General features: G+C 44.4%; 2 protein-coding genes across 8 annotated transcripts in view; one reads left to right on the top strand and one right to left on the bottom strand.

The window, feature by feature from the left end:
• The window catches only part of lamc3 (laminin, gamma 3), a 38,764-nt gene extending 32,028 nt beyond the window's left edge, over positions 1–6,736 (bottom strand). Inside the window, exons 1-3 of the mRNA XM_085926904.1 lie at positions 6,697–6,736; positions 2,898–3,020; positions 2,376–2,700 (exon numbers count right to left, since the gene is read on the bottom strand). Of these exons, the coding sequence (XP_085783030.1) occupies positions 2,376–2,700; positions 2,898–3,017 (445 nt within the window). The 5' untranslated portion in view covers positions 3,018–3,020; positions 6,697–6,736. The remainder of the gene's footprint in view (positions 1–2,375; positions 2,701–2,897; positions 3,021–6,696) is intronic.
• The window catches only part of fibcd1b (fibrinogen C domain containing 1b), a 66,013-nt gene continuing 55,063 nt past the window's right edge, over positions 6,047–16,996 (top strand). For 2 of the 7 annotated variants that reach the window (XM_085926926.1, XM_085926923.1), the window contains exons 1-2: positions 8,868–8,920; positions 9,067–9,123. Coding sequence is in view for 3 of the 7 variants with exons in the window: in XM_085926920.1 (XP_085783046.1) it covers positions 8,903–8,920; positions 9,067–9,123 (75 nt within the window). In the remaining 4 variants the exon portion in view is untranslated. Of the gene's footprint in view, positions 6,077–6,709; positions 6,869–7,139; positions 7,260–7,351; positions 7,485–8,822; positions 8,921–9,063; positions 9,124–16,996 lie in introns of those variants that run through there. The other 5 variants (XM_085926920.1, XM_085926921.1, XM_085926922.1 and 2 more) reach the window with 5 other exon arrangements.

The raw sequence follows: 16,996 nt of genomic DNA, 5'->3' as shown, positions 1-16,996 counted from the left end.
CGATCATTAAATTGTTCAAAATTTGCCGTTAATTGTTTTTTTTCCCCCAGGTGGCTAGTTGAAACCGGTCAAAGGATTACAACTTTACATTTACGGCTATCAAAACTAAGAAAGTTCGGAAATCGTAAAAAGGTCATATTGCGTTTCTATCTGGATTTTGACACGTAGGAAAGATTTTTCATCCGTCAAATTTAAAAGACATTCTATTTCATTTGACGTATCCGTGGACACCCCCGCTAAGGGTTTTAAATTAATCCGAAGACCGCGTCGCTTCGTACACATGACCTAAGCGACCTCGCAAATCCAGAGTCTGATCTCAATTAAAGTCTGCGCCGGCCCATCGAGAAATAATCCCAGAAAGATAATCGAATGGGCCTTTTCGGGCTTGTCGGAAAATCCACCGGAGTGGCTCCTGTAAAGTCGATCTATTAACGTAGATCTATCTGGAAGCTATTAAAGGGCAGTGTGGGAACATTTCGACCTCGCGGACATTCTGGTCCAGACTAAACTGGATGAGAATGTTTACGATGGTGCTTTTTGCACGACTTTTCAAACATGTCATTGTTGTTTTTAGATGTGAGTCAGGATGTTGGTGTTGGTTGACTGCGCCCAACGAGAACCAGCTGCAGACTTCAAGGATGCGAGTGTTTCTTTTAGTGGGGAAAAAAAAAAAAAAAGATGACCCTGATTCGTAAGCAGCATTTTTTCTTTCTAAGACCCCCCACCGCTTTGTCCTCCCTGGTCGTATTTTGTTTGCCTCCAGACTCCCACTGCCATGTTTGTCATCCTAGCTCTCCTCCGCTTGAGCATGTTTAGACTGGAGAAGCAAAAGACAACAAACGTGTCCAGATCCCGCCCCGTCAACATCCAGATGGGTAACATGCTTTTCAAACCTTTGAAACAAGCACAGTTCAGTTCTTAGAGCGACCCATCTCTTTTTTTTTTTTTTACACAAGTATTCATTTTCTTTTCTCACAACCTTGGTTGTGTCTCTCGGCCTTGGAGGCTAGACGGGTTTGTGGGGCAGCGCATCCATCACAAAGATATTCTTCGGCAACTTCCCGCTACTTTTCGGTACAGGCAGCGCTCTTAAACGATCGAAACAAATCCTCAGTAAACATCCAAGATCCACTTCCTGCCCTCACAATACGACAAGTCGGTGACATTTTTCATTCCGCTTTGATCACGTGTTTAGACAGCAATTTAAAAGATATCAAGGCAAATCCTATTTTACATGTCGGCGCGCTTTGATTTCTGTCAACTCTCATCGGGTTGACAGTTGTAACTTAGTGCACTTTGTTCCTTGATCACAGACGCAAAATGCATTAATATTGCAAGCCAGCCATGTTCCAGCCTTGGCGGAGGTCTGTGGGGTGTCTCTCCGCACCCAGGATGCGAGCTGACATAAAAAAAAAGAACATTTCGTTACGTCAAAAGAAACTCCATGTCCTCCTTATTGACTTGAAATCCTCCCTACAAAAGTCTCAGATGAGCCCTCGGGGGGTCGGCGGGCGCTTCATGCTCACCATTTCCGACTCGAAGCCGTGTCCAAGTGTTTTTACGCGGACGGGATTGAGCCGCGGCCTGCGCTGTTCGACATTAAGCACGGCCGTCCGTGCCAGTGGACAGACGAGACGAGGAAAAACGCGTCCCCGAGCCAAAATGTCAGCGAAGCTAAAGCGGTAAAGCTAACGCGCTTTTCCCCGTGAAATCCCATCACCAGAACCACTAGCAACCATCTGCATTCAATTATGTTGTTAGTATTATTATCTTCATTTCCAGCGCCAGCATTTTGGTTCTATTTGTGGAGATGGCGAAACATAAGACGTTTTTTTTTTTAAAAGCCGGCTAAATTGAACAAGCGGACAAAAAGAGAACATTGTCAAAGTTGAGCGACAGAACTTTGTCAAAGTTCAAGTGCACATCCCAGTCGCAGACTCTGATGCATTTGTCAGTTTTGCCAAGTCAAATCAAAACAAAAAAAGGACCATCATGTAGAAGCAGTGCAAAGTCAAGGATAGTCAAGTGGGAATAGAACATCGTCGGAGAATGCCAATCGGCTCACCACTTGAAAGCATATTTTGGTAAATGCGCTTTTTAAAGGGGAAGTTAAAGATATGAAGGAGACTAATCCACCAGTTTTTCAGGGGGCTGACATTTTACCCAGAGTCGTCCCCTGCTGTTGACTGAAATTGACGTCAAAGTGCCGCGATATTTAGAATACGAGCGCGAAGGCATTTTAACGTCAATTCCAGACTGTCGACATTAAGCGGCGATGCTTGATAAAACGTTAGCATCGTACAGAGCCTTAACGCGCATCGTGGCTGCTGTTTTGGTTAGCAATGACGTTCAAATTGACAACATTTAGTCCTTACCCAGATGGAGGGTGAGGTTGACGGAATTTGGATGCTGGACACCATAGTACATGGACTGACTCTGCCACCACGTGGGTTCGTCGTTCCGGTGGAAGTCGGTCAGCAGGGCGGCGCTGTGGCTGGAATCCGGAACCGAAGCGTCGCAGCGGTGGCACGAGCGTGCCGCCGAGCCCATCTGCATGCAGTAGTCCTCGGGCGTGATTCCGCACTGGTTGGACACCACCACGCTGCGATTGAAGGCCACGTTCTCAAACTTGGGCAAGCAGCGGCTGGGGGCGTCCGTCCCGTCGTCGTAGCAGGAGTCCATGGAAGCGCCGGCCGGAGGCTGGAGGAGGGCCAGGAGATGAAACCACACGGCGAGACGGGCATCCATTTCGACACGACGGCTTCAATCGCCCGGCTTTCCACATCTACACTTCACACACTCAAAAATGGCTCACACTCCACCACTTTGATGGGAGGGATGAAAATACACAAAGAGCAGCCCCGCAGCCAAACTCATCCCAGCCGGCTCGCTCCGACCTCAACATGTGTTCCCCCTCTGTGAAGGTCCATGCAGGAGGAGGGTCCGGGGACGAGGGGGGGGGGCTCGTCGGTGGGCGGCATCGGGGCGACCATGTCAGACCAGGAGCATTCCTCCATCTGCTGGTGGAACACAAGAAGCTTCAAAGGCATGATTCTCATTTTTTTTTTGTTCTGAATGTTCAGGCCGCAAGGTTGGTGAGTAGTTAGCGCAATCATCTCACTGCTCGGAGGTCGGGGGGGATTAGAATCCTCGCTCCGTCCGGCCTTCTGGTGTGAGTGTTTGTGTAAACGTGCCAAGCTAGTGGTTGGCCACCTGTCTCGGTTGAATAAAATAAAGGTGGGTAGGTGGGTGGGATTCTTTTATTTTTCATTTGCGATCCAACTCTATGTGTTTCACTTTTCCATGATAGTATGTTTTCTTGATGGAAACATTTCAATGATTCATGCTGAACAGTTCCATTTTCATCAAGAACTAAGTCGCCCAATACAAATTAGTGCCGGTATTTTTGTTCAAATAACACACACACACACAAACATGATGCATAAACCAACCCTAAAGCTCTGCAAGCGCTCACAGAGATCAATTGTGTTTGAATTGTGCACAGATCTGTTTAAAAATAAATAAATAAAGACAGAAAGAAAGAACCGAATAACACAATTACATTGGGCAAACAAAGACGGCCAGGGCCGACGGATGCGCCGGGAAGGTGTACATTTATGATCCCGAGGGGGATTTACGGTAAAGTTTTGCAGATGCCGCCGTGCGCTTGCCTTGATTTATTGAAGCTGTCTGCACTCAGGCTGGCGCTTTGCGAAGATGAGGGAAAAGAAGGAGCCGCATCAGTTAGCTGTCAATTCCTTCCCCGCTCTCCACGGCTTCATGGCTTTTTAACTGTGGCTCGCCGCAACCCGATACAAACAGACGTTTATTGCGTGTATTGAATACGTAGCATACGTTTATTGCCGCGCCGCCTGCAGAGACACAAATGGACTCGAGCTGGCTCTCGATGGAGCGTCGGGATGGAAATTCGCAAGCTAGCCGGCTAATGCTACTCAATAAAAATGAATTGTAAAAATGCAGGAAACTGCTTGTGTTCTACTTTCAATAAAGTTAACAAAAATGTTACTTTGATTATTTTGTTGTCTTGATCACACATTGAAGTGACCGGCAGTGACTTTCACGTTGTGTATTCAATGCTAACATTGCCTTCTGCTAGCTTAAAGTTAACACACAATTCAAATGGGCCAGTAAAATAGCAATTATTATCATATGTAAATGTCCAAAATAGATTTCAATGAGTTCATAATTGTGTAACATGCTAGCACGCGTGTTTGCTAATTTGTCTAAAAATCCCAATTCAGTTTGTGTTATGAAGGCTACTATGCTAACTCAAGATGTTAATGGAGTTTCTTTGTGCGGACATGCTAGTCGCTTGATGTTGCTGCTTTATGATCCTCTGCACTTTAAGGACCTTTAAGTGACAATTGTTTTTTTTTTTTGTTTGGTGTCAGATCTTCTTAATGTACAATATATATTCTCCGGTTTTAAAAAAAAAAAAAAAGGTTGAGAGAAGAATAGGCAAGATGAAAGCGGTTTCTTGATCCATATGCACTTTGTTTGGCGGCAGCACTTGGCAGACATTATCCGGGTTCCTCTCGAAGCTCTTCTTTCAACCGAGCGTGACATCATTAGCGGCCGCGCTCAACAACACCCCGGCCTACGCGCTCTTCCACGTAGGTGTTTTATGAGTAGCGCCATCGAGTTCATAACCAACGCTAATGGATGAATGGTCATTCATTCTATGTTGTTTTTTTTTGGGGGGGGCGGCACCACTAATGGATGCCTCGCACACAATACAGCTAGTAGTGCACAGAGTGCAAAGAGACGAAACGTCTGTCATACTCTACCAAGTAATCAAAATTCTGGGCTGGAGTGTTTGTTCTGGTTTCATACATAAAACAGGGCTTGCTGTTTTTTTCCCAGAGTTTTAACACAGAAATACTTTTAAGCCGTCTCATCGAGATGTGCACTCCTCTGGAGTGAAGAAGTGGGCAGCTAGCTTGGAAATATCTCAACCAGGAAGTCAAACAAGAATTTGAAGCGCGAAAAAGTAAAAATAAATCCGCCTCTCACTAAACATCGTTGGCATAAACAGTAACCGGGTTAGTATAGCAACTTGTTGTGCCATCTTGAAAGCAGAAATCAGAATATTGCATGTGATCTCATCTGACTTTTCCCCCACTTATGAGTGGTGCATTTCCATCAAGTATACCAATTAGTTCCATCTTTCCAGTGAAAGAAAAAGGTTAAGAGTTACTTGACTTTGCAGCAAGTCTAACTTTTATACTCTAACAGCATATTTCAGAGGGCTTTATCATCCAAATGCTGGAAAGTATGAAGAGAAAGTGTTTAATACTCTCAAGTTTTGTGCAAGGAGAGGCCTTCTTGAATAATTTAGGTTAAAGATGTGGAAATCTTTATTGTGTACGTTATTACATTTCTGTCAGCGGGCATGCAATTTGCATCACTCCTGTTATATTGATATTTTTAATACACGCTACCTTCAATACAACACTGTTAATGTACCATATTTACATCTTATTTCTGCCTCGATTAGAGACAACCACTTCATTGCATTTCAATCATACTAATGTGTTATCTCTGCTGTGCAACATTTGCATATTTCATATCCCAAACACCTACAATGTCGCATATTTGCATTATATAGTATTTGACTTTTTAAATCACATTTTCAAGACACCTGATGTCAGATTCTGTATTTTATCCCACTTTATCTCTGTGCAAATTGGGCCGAGAGGGAAAAGTCCATAACCATGAGTGGAGTGCAATTAGCGTATCAAAAAGCACATTGAAAGCGAATATTTCGGAATGCTTCGTGCTGGTTTTGCCCAACGTCCCACACTGAAAACCGCCCCCATCCTGCTTTTCATCTACTTTGGTTTCATAACGAGTCGACTGTATGTCTGAGAAAGACAGATTCAGCAATCACTCAGCATATTAATCCCCCCCCCATTGTCTCCATTTAAATGCAACGCACGGGCTGGCTTCAAGCGAGACTTGCATGGAAATGTATTACAAATGTAATTTTGCACTTAAAAAAGAAAAAAGAAAAAAATGACGCCCGCCACGATTTGGACGTTTGACTCATGAAAAGGTGTCAAGGCTGTTGTTTTGCAAGCATTTACAATAAACAGTCGCCCCCGTAATGTCGCACCGTCCCTCGCCAAGTGATACAGTTAATTAAGATAGTGGAGGGGGGCGCAAAATCATTGGAAATATATGCCAGGAGCTTTTCTCAAACAATTACGCAGCCGGGCTCTCGGTGCAAACAATACCTCCAGGGTTGTCCTTTCATTTCTTAAAATAAAATAAAATAAATGTTTGTTGTCAAGGACCTCCGTGAGTCAAAAAAAAAAATTACAAACAAGAAAAAACAACAACTCCTTGAGCCGCCTTGGAGGTGTTTCAGTCATTAGCAAAAATAATAGGATCATGTTAACGAGTCCTTACATCCCCCAATGCAAAGCAAATACACGCAAGAACAACTTATTCAGTTTCACTATTTTACTTTTAATTAGACCTGCAAAGAAGTTTTGCAATCAACCTTCTGAACGTTGAAATAGGATTTTAAACCCCGGGCCGAATGCCCAGTCGCTTTCCTGCCCAAAGTACCATTTTTAGTTCGTGTTAAAGTCGTAAAAAATCAACATAATATAATTAAAATCACTATTTATTTATTTTTATTTCTATTTATTGATTGATTGATTTACTCACCTTGGTCACGCAGCCATCGCAGATGACGTCACAGATGAGACGCTCCTTCGTTGATGAGCTCCCGCCTTGCACCTGTCATCTTTAATGTTGAACGAAGGTAATCTTTTAGTAGCCAAAAATAAGAATATAATAGTGTTTAATATAGAAAATGAACACAAAATATATCTGTTTGGTAGGTCTTGTCGATATTTAATCACAGAGTCTGATTGTGTTACATTGCGAACTAATTTAAATTGAAACGTAGTGACGCGAGTCTCGTCGTTTGTTCAACATCGTTTATTTGAGCATCTTTTAACATTGAAATTTGTTCGTACAGGTTTTTGTGGTACAAATGTTTTTATTCACAAATATACTATGTTAGAAGACTGATATTATTCGTGTTTATTTAGGAAGCTGTGTTGTACGTTTTAACACGGTTGTACTCAGTCCCATTGAGCTAACTTGTGTATTTCTAGAAATTGTATAAAATGTCAGTCTTTTTTTTTTTTTTTTTAACTCATCAATATTTCATTGTTCGGCAGTATCTTGCTCAACGGGTCACTAAACTAGCAGCCCTACAGCAGGTTATTCAATATCATAGTAAGCCATTTCCTACACATACTTGTTGAAATGATATTAATACTTGCCGAATCTACTCTTCTTATTTGTTTTGTAGCTTCGACACGAGCCAAATCAACTCAACTCCAGCAATCATCAGCAATCGCTCTCAAAATCCCCTCGACAAAAGCTGTTCAGCATGCCCCAACGGTTAAAAAAAAAAAAAACTTTTCCTTTCCACGCTCTATCAGGTGAGTAAAATGACAGACTATGTCGTGTGCCTATGTAACATTGAATAGAAGACTGGGTGGTTATTTGCATTTAGTGTCAGTGTAGACTACTTGGAATTCCCTCAGCGGCGCTACCGACTGGCGATTATCTACAGGCATAACAGAAGCGCTCGTGTCGCCAACGCCTTCTCTGACAGATAAACGTGATCCCTTCTCGCCTTTAAAAAGGACACCTTGTTCTCGTTCAGGCCCACCATTAATCATAGGATGCTCACTTTCCCCCCCCCCCCCGCTTGCTCGTCTCTCACGTTATGCTTCATATTCGATAGTGGCTCAATTGTAAACATTTAGTTTGAATTGCGTGGAATCTTATTTAATGACATCCCCCCTGAGTTTTACCGTAAAACTAAACACACAACCAAAAAAAATGACACTCTTTTAAATACAAGACAGATGTGCAAATGTTTTCATAAACATTGCCAATGCTAATGCTGGCAATGTAAAATCCCATTGGCCGGTTAATAGAAAATTATTGTTGAATTCTGGTCGGGATATTCTTTCAGGTAATAGAACAATATTCATAACAAATAATACTGTTACATGGCGATGCACTGTTTTGTGAAGAAACTAAACATGGGCAGATACGAAAGAGTGTGCCGAGTTTACGCAAGTACTACAATCATGTCATGACACTTGTTACAACTACATTTTGTGTGTGTGTGTGTGTGTGTGTGTAGGGGGGGGGCATTTTTCCCCCTTTAATTACAGCAAATGATTGCGGTGAATGGGTCGAGGTTGTCATCATCCTAACAAGCAAGCATGCTCTAAGTGACACTAAGCCGGCAAAGCACGGGGGATTAAATCCGCAAATAAAAGCACTGACATGACCAGAATGTTCTTGGCCATAAATCTGAGTCCTAATAATGTTTTGAGAGTGAGTCGTATGGGATTATCACTGCCAGGAATTAGCGCCGTCCCTTTCCTATGCACTCACTGTTGAGTTCCAATGACATTTATAGTGCAATTTGTCAGCCGGCGTTATTGCCCTCTCCAAAGAGTTGGATCAGACTAAGATCACTACGCGAGGCCACTTTATCCCCGTCTATTGTGTCTGATGTTTTGTTCTATATAAATCCTGTGGAACTACAGTAGATAGCAAAAGTCTACACACCCCGTTTGAATGCTAAGTTTTTCCTCATATCACCGGAAAAATGGGCACGCAAACATTTTAGCCAGGCACATCAAAACAGTAAGAACACATCTTCCCACACGTGTGTTTAGGACGTTTTGTCCTTGGTTGGGTATACCTGCAAGATATCAGTGGCTAATGATTTCCTGTCATCATTATTGCAAACACAGCACGGACTGAGGATACAGCGGGTCATCGGTGCCAATTCACAACATGAATCGCCTCATCACTTGACCTGATTAAGCATCATATGGAAAAAAAAAAAAAGGTGAGCAGGAAGTTGTTTTTCGATTCATTTCTGCTACGGACCCCGGGGAACAATCACTGTTGCCAAGTGTGGCGCCTACTGCGGATTAGCCACACTTGGTCAATGCTGGGCAGTACAAGTACCTCATTACTGTTCTGGTTTTGAAGGTCTTTATCTTGGACCGGTGGTTGCGGCCCACCAACGTACAAGACCTGGGGATGCAGGTCAGTCTCGTATTAAATCTCAAAGTACACATGTCGTTATATTCTGTAGAAATACTACAAGGCTGTGATGCATTGATACCGAGTCCTCCACCGCCCCATAGACGGGGAAGACTAGTTAATAAGTTAGACTGCCGCATCGCTAATGATTCCAACCGCACCGGCGTCAGGCTCGAGTACACATTCCGATTCAAAGTTTCCGACCGCCCGTTGCCGGAGCGGGGGCCGATGTCACGCCGTTCTGAGCTCTGCTTTGAAACGTCAGTAATTTAAAGGTTATGCATCAGAAAATCCGGGCGCGGACAGCTCGTTTTTTACCACGGCGCTAATGGTATCTATGGCGAAAGCGATCAAGGCGGTCGGTTATGTGTCGTGCGTGGAGGCGATAAGGTCGAGCTTACGCAGACGTGCATAGGTTTAAGGCAAAGTCCTCATCTCCCGTAGAGGGCCATTGATCGTGGAATGGGGAGGGGATGATGGCAAGCAGTTCTTGTGTCCAAAAGGCATTGAGTCACGTTCATTAGGCTGTGAAGGGGAGCAGACGCACGCTAGAGCACTTCTTTAACATAAATCAATAAACCTGCTCCACCGCCTTTACCGGTGCGGAGAAAACAGGCCGGGAATAATTTTAGGTCTCAATTCCAAACACGGGCTCCAAGCCAGTTACAGGTCGCTCGCTCGGAACCGTTTGAGTGCCTTTTTCTTCCCGACGTAATACAAGTCAACGACGTGTAAAACAAACCCACGTCACTTCTGACTCGAAAAGTGGGGGAAGTATACGAAACCATCTTTTTGTACTATTTGCATTTGCCTGTGAATTTTTTTGTTGGGGGAGGAAGAGCGTGCCAGCGGCTAAAACGGTGCCCGGTGACGCACATCAGCTCAGGCATGAGTAATACTAAAATAAGAATAAAATGCCGACTTCACGTTTAATAAAGACGACCGGGAGCGGTAAATTTCAACATTAACATGCCGTTAGTCGATTGAGTGATTTTTGTTTTGGCGACATCCCGATTGAAATAAAGGTGACAGGCACGCATCGATCCAAGGAAGGCTTTTTATAGTCCAAAATATCGCAATTTCAGACCACATCTACCTGTACCTTCGAAAGGAAGCCCTTTATTCAAAGTCACCTTAAGGTGTTTTCATTGGGTGTGTACACATGCTTGGAGGTACGACGTGAAAAGGTAAGTGTAGAACGGCCAATGCATCAAATGAAATATCTCGAGGCTTTGGTTCTGCAAGCGCACGCTTCACATGTGGGTTTTAATAAAGACGCCGCTCGGAGCGGAATCAATGGCGGCTGCCACCCTGGGGGTTCGCTACGTCTGTAGACCCCCCCCCCTTCCCTTTCCCCCCCACCGCCTCCGCTCGACACGCTCAGCCGATGGCGGTGTTGTGTGTAACTACAGAGGCGGTAATTGCGAGTCATTGAGATTCATTAGCCGGTTTCCTGCTACAATGGCACAAAATCCATACTCAACGGTCCCGTTTGCCGCCTTTTGTCACTAAATGACTTTGATGGATGAATATGTTGGGATTAAGTTTGCCCGCGTGCCTCCTCATCGCCGTTCCCGTACAACACGTCCGACTCGATTAACGCTGTCGTCGCCGATCGCGACCCTCGGGTATACTCTTTTCGTCATATCAAAAGGTAAATGGCGTACTTTCGCTGGCGGGTTACGATCGCGTTGAACAACTAATGACGCAAGTGAGTGCCTGATGCTTTTTAAAATTTAATTAGTCTGTCGCATTTTGAGTCGTCTCGACGGTTCCTGTTAGCAAAGCTGTTAGAATTGAAACGGGCCAAAATGTAGACAAAAGCAGGGCCTTGCGCAAACTCTGGAGCGGAGCTCTCTAATGGAAGATTTATTCAGAGATGCTCAATAACTACGAACCTCGCGGTAGTGCTCCGGATCCCAGGTTCACCTGCCGCGTGTAGCTAACACTGATAAATTACTCTTTTTATTCGAGCCTCTGTGTTGTTTTTGGAGAAGGTCGAAGTGGGAGGAAGTAAGGTGGAGTTTTCTGATCCGCTCTTCGGAACGGGTACGCCAAAGAAAAAGCGCGTGGATGCGATAAAAGGTCAAGTTGTACAGCGTGACCCGAGCAAAGTCGTTTTGTCAATAACTGCCATCTGGCCTTAGGATGGCTGAAGAACTGGCGACAAACCGCAGTGAGGGACAAAAACCTTCTAGGCAGGCAGTGGCAATTTTGCAACGCTTCTCCAATGTCAACTAGCGAGCCATGAGCAACGGAATGAGATGTTTACCAAAACGGCAAAGCTGTCAAATACCGATGGCCTCACGTCTGTCTCAATAATACCTGAAACAAAATTTGAGAGGAAAAAAACCCCCCGCAAATAGTGACTTTTGGGACACCCTTTCCACACACAAAGGCACGTTTGCAATAATAGCGTGTATACTCAATGTTCTTTTTTGCTCGCCCGCCTGGGGAATAACAGGGAAAGGGCAACTGTTATTAATCTATCGAACCGGCGTCTCCTCCCGAGCTTTCATCCGCCGGCATGTCCACTTGGCTGGGCTATTTATGACGGCCAATATCTGCATGTAATTTATGCTCCTCTGACTGGAGCTGCCAATTTTATTTTCATTAGCAAACAAAATGAGCCGGAGCACGGCGGGGGGAGAGCTGTCACGCCGCAAATTGATTAGCAAAATGCAACACGCCAAACAAGATTGCGCGATCGCAATCTCCCCTTTTTTTGTCCGATATGATCCTCAGATGTCAACTACGCTGACAAATGTTTTGTCGTGGGCTCTGATGTCATTTAGGCAAAGGAAGCTTGGAGGGGAAGATAATTGAATAGATCTGACAGTACGAGTGACGGAAAGATGTCATTTGGATCGGAAGCCATAGAAGCCAAACTTAGCTAGCCTTAGCTAGCCCGCCTGCCGCTAAAGTGAAAATAATTATGTAAGCAAAATGAAAAATAAAGAAATGAAAATAAATATAAATAAAAATTAAAATAAAAAACCCCATAAATAAATAAGACACTTTTTCGTGTCTTTTTGGGAATAGCGACAGAACGGTGAGTGGTTGATCACACAAATTTCCCCAAGGACAGCCGGCCCCGGTCACCTGTGGCGCGTCTGAAGTCTCCCTTCCCGTAATGAAGCTTCTTTATTAACATTGCTAATGCGATTACACGCCTAATGAAATCTCATTTCAAATCCCACAGTCAAACCACGGCCATTGCTCCTCCTCCCGCACCCTTCTCCCCATAAGTGACCTTTACATTTGTTGTGTTGTAATAACCGTGAATGTCAGGACGAGCAATCCACTGCCATTGTAAAAGTCATACTGTATGTTGCCGCGTCATGTCGACAGCTTTGTCGCCACGCGTTTCAATATCGGCAAGTGGGTCCACTATATTGATGACTTTCACCACGCTCCGCCGCGCAATATCAACAATCTTATAAGATTAAGACGAGAAAAGGTCAAAATTTTACCACAAATGCTTTTGTCGACGATATTACAATTCCGCTTATCTGTATTTCAAGAATGAAAAGAAGAAGTAAACAAAATTTGGGGTAGACAGATTGTAATAAAACATTATTGTGAGAAAGAAAGTTTTTGGCATCATCAAATTTGATCAGGGATATGGCAAATTTAGTTTGTGCTGACTCCATAAGTACGAGCTGCTTTCACCAATAAAACTTCTGTACAATGTCTCTAGTTCTTAATGCTTTCGGTACTTTGAGAAAAGCCTGCTACAGACATGTTATCAAAACACCCGGGAATTGTTTTAAAATGCGTGTGTGTGTGTGTGGGGGGGAGTAACATTTCGTTAGACTTACCGTCAGTGACTTATTACCGAGATAAAACGAAAATGACTGTAATTACCGGCTCTTAAAACTCAAACACGTGGCAGTCACTGGCTTGTCATTAGTCTTCCAATCACGCCGTCGGTGTACAGCTAAGTGCACCTAAAGCGGCCGGCGCGTCGAGCCAGGCGTTACCTCGCCTCTGTTGTGGCATAAGGAGCCATATGCTTGATGTATGTACACGAACGTGTTCGCATGCGGGAACATCCGCCCCCGAGCTAACAATGCGAAGCGAGCGACTCCCGAGGCCTTGACACGGCATGAATCATGAGGCGATTATTGATCTGTGGAAAAGGAACATTGGCGGGGTGGGGGGGGGAGAGACATGAAAAGTAGCATAATGTACCTCTCAAAAGCAATATCCTTTCCAAAGAGCTCTCGAAATGCGTCTGGCGTGAAGATTTTCTAAGTAGGATCGATTGAAGATTTGGCAGAAACGGGTAAATGGTATCACCTGCAAGTAGCATTGGGTCAAAATGACGTAAACAAGTTTCCACAATCGGGGGCTCCTTTCATCAATGAATCACTTTCATATTTGTCTTGAAAAGTAGTAAAGCAGCATGTTATTTATGATCCAAGGCGCTACGTCCCAGCCTTTACTAAAGCCGACGAGTACGGTTTTATTCAAATTTTTTTTTTTTTTTAATCCTATTTTATTATTTATTTGTATTCATGTGTTCCCCCGGTGATTCAGGGACAAATACACTCGGTAGCAAACAATAAATAATAATCATCTACTTGTCCTTGTTCTGTCTGCCGAAAGTAGCAAAACAACTTTTTCCTCATCCTCCACGGGGCTGAAATATCACGTTTGAAACCGTTGCGCTCTTATGAATAATTAAACCATTTGTCTTACTGCACAGCGGTGTACAATTACTTTGAGAAGCTAGACGTGCGGCGCTATATAAAAGGTATCGGATTAATAGTGCTTGCCACGGAGTGACGACGGCGAACGCTCAAAAGGCGGCCGGCGAAAGGAAATGGCGGCGTGGCGGGCCTCGTGGGATTCTAGAAATGTTTGCTTCTAACTGCGGTATTCACCACTGCAGTATTTGCACCCATAATGATCAGTGGAGGAAAAATCACCCAGCATAAGTCTGCCAACAACTCCAGAACGCCCAATCCCCCCCCCCCCCCTCCCCATCTTTCTTACCAATGCATTTTTTAGCTGTGCCGCCCGTGGGCTGAGAAACAAGAAAAATGTAGCTGATGTGCATAATTCCCCGAAATTACACACCTCAGCAATTGTGTTTCATTTAAAAGTCTTGTTCCACAAGATGGAGGTTTTTCTGCTGCAAATTCTGTCTGTTGCGTGCTTTGAGACGGATCTCCTCAATCCTGTGGAAGGGGATGAAGAGGGTTGGGGGAGTGGGGGGGGGAGGGGGATGACACACGATAATGAGGCGCCATGTTTGACAGCTTCGGGAACGCTGCACTGCTAAAGTTAAGAAGAGAGTAGAACATGCCAAAACGCCAGACTGGATCTGCGCTGGTTTTGTAGCAGGTTTACATAAAATGGTGTCGATGTCTCCACTACGGGAGCGGAACGTGATTTTTTGTAAGCGCGGCTGCCAACCTGGGGTCGAGTCGAGCTACACTCATACATGCGCAACATCGTCTGAAATTGTGTTTGCTTCATTTAATGGTTTTGATGTCAAGAATCGCGTTTCGAGCTTTTAAAAAACGTAAGCATGTTTGTCGGGTGATTGACAGGTGATTAGTGCAGCGTCTGCCCCGCCTCTCCCCTAGGACAGGCTACAAGTGCGGCGGCGTGATTGTAGATGAATAGATGATGCCTGTTTTATTCCATTTTTTATGATATTTGGGAAATATATTGATGGTGTGTTGAGGGCCTGTTCTCAGTCGGCCATGATTAGTGCCTCGGTGCTGTCTTTCAGTCCAGCCACAGGTATGTTTGCTCCATGTCAGCCACTTGTTCAATTTGTCGGTGGACATGCCATGCAGGGTCTTGTCTTTCCATGACAGCCCATCTGGCTCCTTCTTCTTAGCGGCCTTCTGTTGCCAGAGGCATTCATTAAGCACCTGATCCCTGCCGAGCATCATCTTGATGTATTCTCGGAGAATGCTCACTCGTCCGCCGCCTCTTTCCGCGCATTGTGTACAACTTCAGGATACTAGACTCGGGGCGGAACCCTCCGTGCATTACGACTAATATTTTATATCCAATTCCAAAGGCTTGGGTCATGCCCGAAACGACACGACGTCAGCCGTTTTGATTCGAAGCATTTGTAGTGACTCCCGAGCGTTTTGACAAACTCGTGGAAGAAAATTGTGGCCAAATAGGAAGCAGTTATCCATGACGCTAAATCACCGAGAAGCATTTATATATATTTTTTTTGTTCACGCTGGAGCATGTTGACAAAATATCCTTTCAAAAATTTGAGGGGGTGAGCGGGCCCATTCGTGGCTCCTGGCCACTCTTCGTAATATTAGAATCATGCGAGCATGTCAAGTTATTAGAAATAGAAAACAACACACAGCTGGTTGAACTGATCTGTGGTTGTCGCCTCGAATTCTCACCACTCGTCACGACATTATATTTTCACGAGCGGCTGTACTGAGCGTCAGGCAAGCACAATGTGTTTTTCCCAATCTAATTAATGCACCAATTAGGAAAAAGGAAAACTAGCTTCCCAGGGGCGACTTTTACGCGCCTTTTGCTAATTAGACGTAGCTAACGCGAGTGATATGCATCGTGATTAAAAGTGACAGCCGACTCCTTGATGCAGGCGCGATATTAAAGGTTGTGCCACACGCATTCGGAAGTGTTTGGAAGTACTGAGGTTTAGCGTGACTGCTAAAGAGATACAGTAATTCCCCAGCGAGGAGGCTAGCTTATATCACTTGCGATTGTTTTTCCCTATGGCAGATTATAGAAATATCTTTGGCGCTTTTCATTCTATATTCCATCCTCATCATTTTGTCGGTAGCCCACTTGCGGTTTTTGTGGCGGCGTTTTACATAATTACACTCACAGTGTGTTCCAGCGCATTTTCTGACTTGCCATTTGCCGCTTGAAGAGCTCATCCATCCAGCTGGGCATGGCAACAGCGTTTCGTGGGCGGCCGCTGGTCAATAGTAGTAGCGTATTAATGGCACCTCTCAGCGTGACTCACATGTGAGCTTGGCAGAGCTCCCGCGGTCATCCTGCCCGCACAATAGACACACTTTACGTTCGTTCGTCTGTTTGGTTCATGTTTACCAACAAATGAATCCCGACATAGTAGTCTCACTTTGCCTTGAGTGCAATTATGCTTTGTTTATTTTATTTTCATCACCGTTATGTATTACCACGCGTGAACGGCGCGTTCGCTTAGCTCGTTACGCTCTCCGAATAGACAAATTAAAACGAAGATTGTTTGTGTATTAGTTAGAGAGCTTTTACCATTTTTCTAACATTGTACTTCTAATTTAAAACAAAGCGCGACTATTTTTGCCACCTCTGTTCTTAGCTAGGCTAGCTTAAACTAAACTTGTATCCGTGAGCTAAATGTGAAGTGACAATTTCATAATGTTGAGTAAATTTGTGTTTTAATTGGCCGTGCGCACGAAATGTCATTGCTACTTTGAACGAGGTTCTGTGTTTAATTCGTAATGCGAGTATTTGTGCTACCTCTGCTACAAGGTCGACTTTTCTAAACGTGAATCCGCTAGTAATAGGCTAGCAGGTTAAACGTTAATAGCGTCGAGTCAAATTGTGTTTTAATTGATCGGGTTTTTATAGTTTTGCCGCTTTAGCGTTAAAATGAGTGCCCGAGGAGCAGACAGCTGCCGATGCGACTGCTTGGCGCATTTGCACGCCCGGCCCGGCTTCAAACTAGCAATTAGAATGAATTGCTTATTGATAAGTCCGCCCTTTTCCTTTTTCCACTTGCTCCTCTCCCCCGCCGGCTTCCGTGGCAAGCCTCTCTCGCCTTCATTGTTATTCTTTGCCGGCACTCAGCGCCTCTCAGAGAATTGCCAAGTCAATTTAGAATCACTCAATAACAACCTGATGTGCTTTAGCG

This window comes from Syngnathus leptorhynchus, chromosome 12, assembly GCF_054491065.1.
Source record: "Syngnathus leptorhynchus isolate UIUO chromosome 12, UIUO_Slep, whole genome shotgun sequence".
NCBI lineage: Eukaryota > Metazoa > Chordata > Actinopteri > Syngnathiformes > Syngnathidae > Syngnathus > Syngnathus leptorhynchus.
Note: the sequence above shows the minus strand (reverse complement) of the source record. Positions and strands in the feature narration are given on the sequence as shown.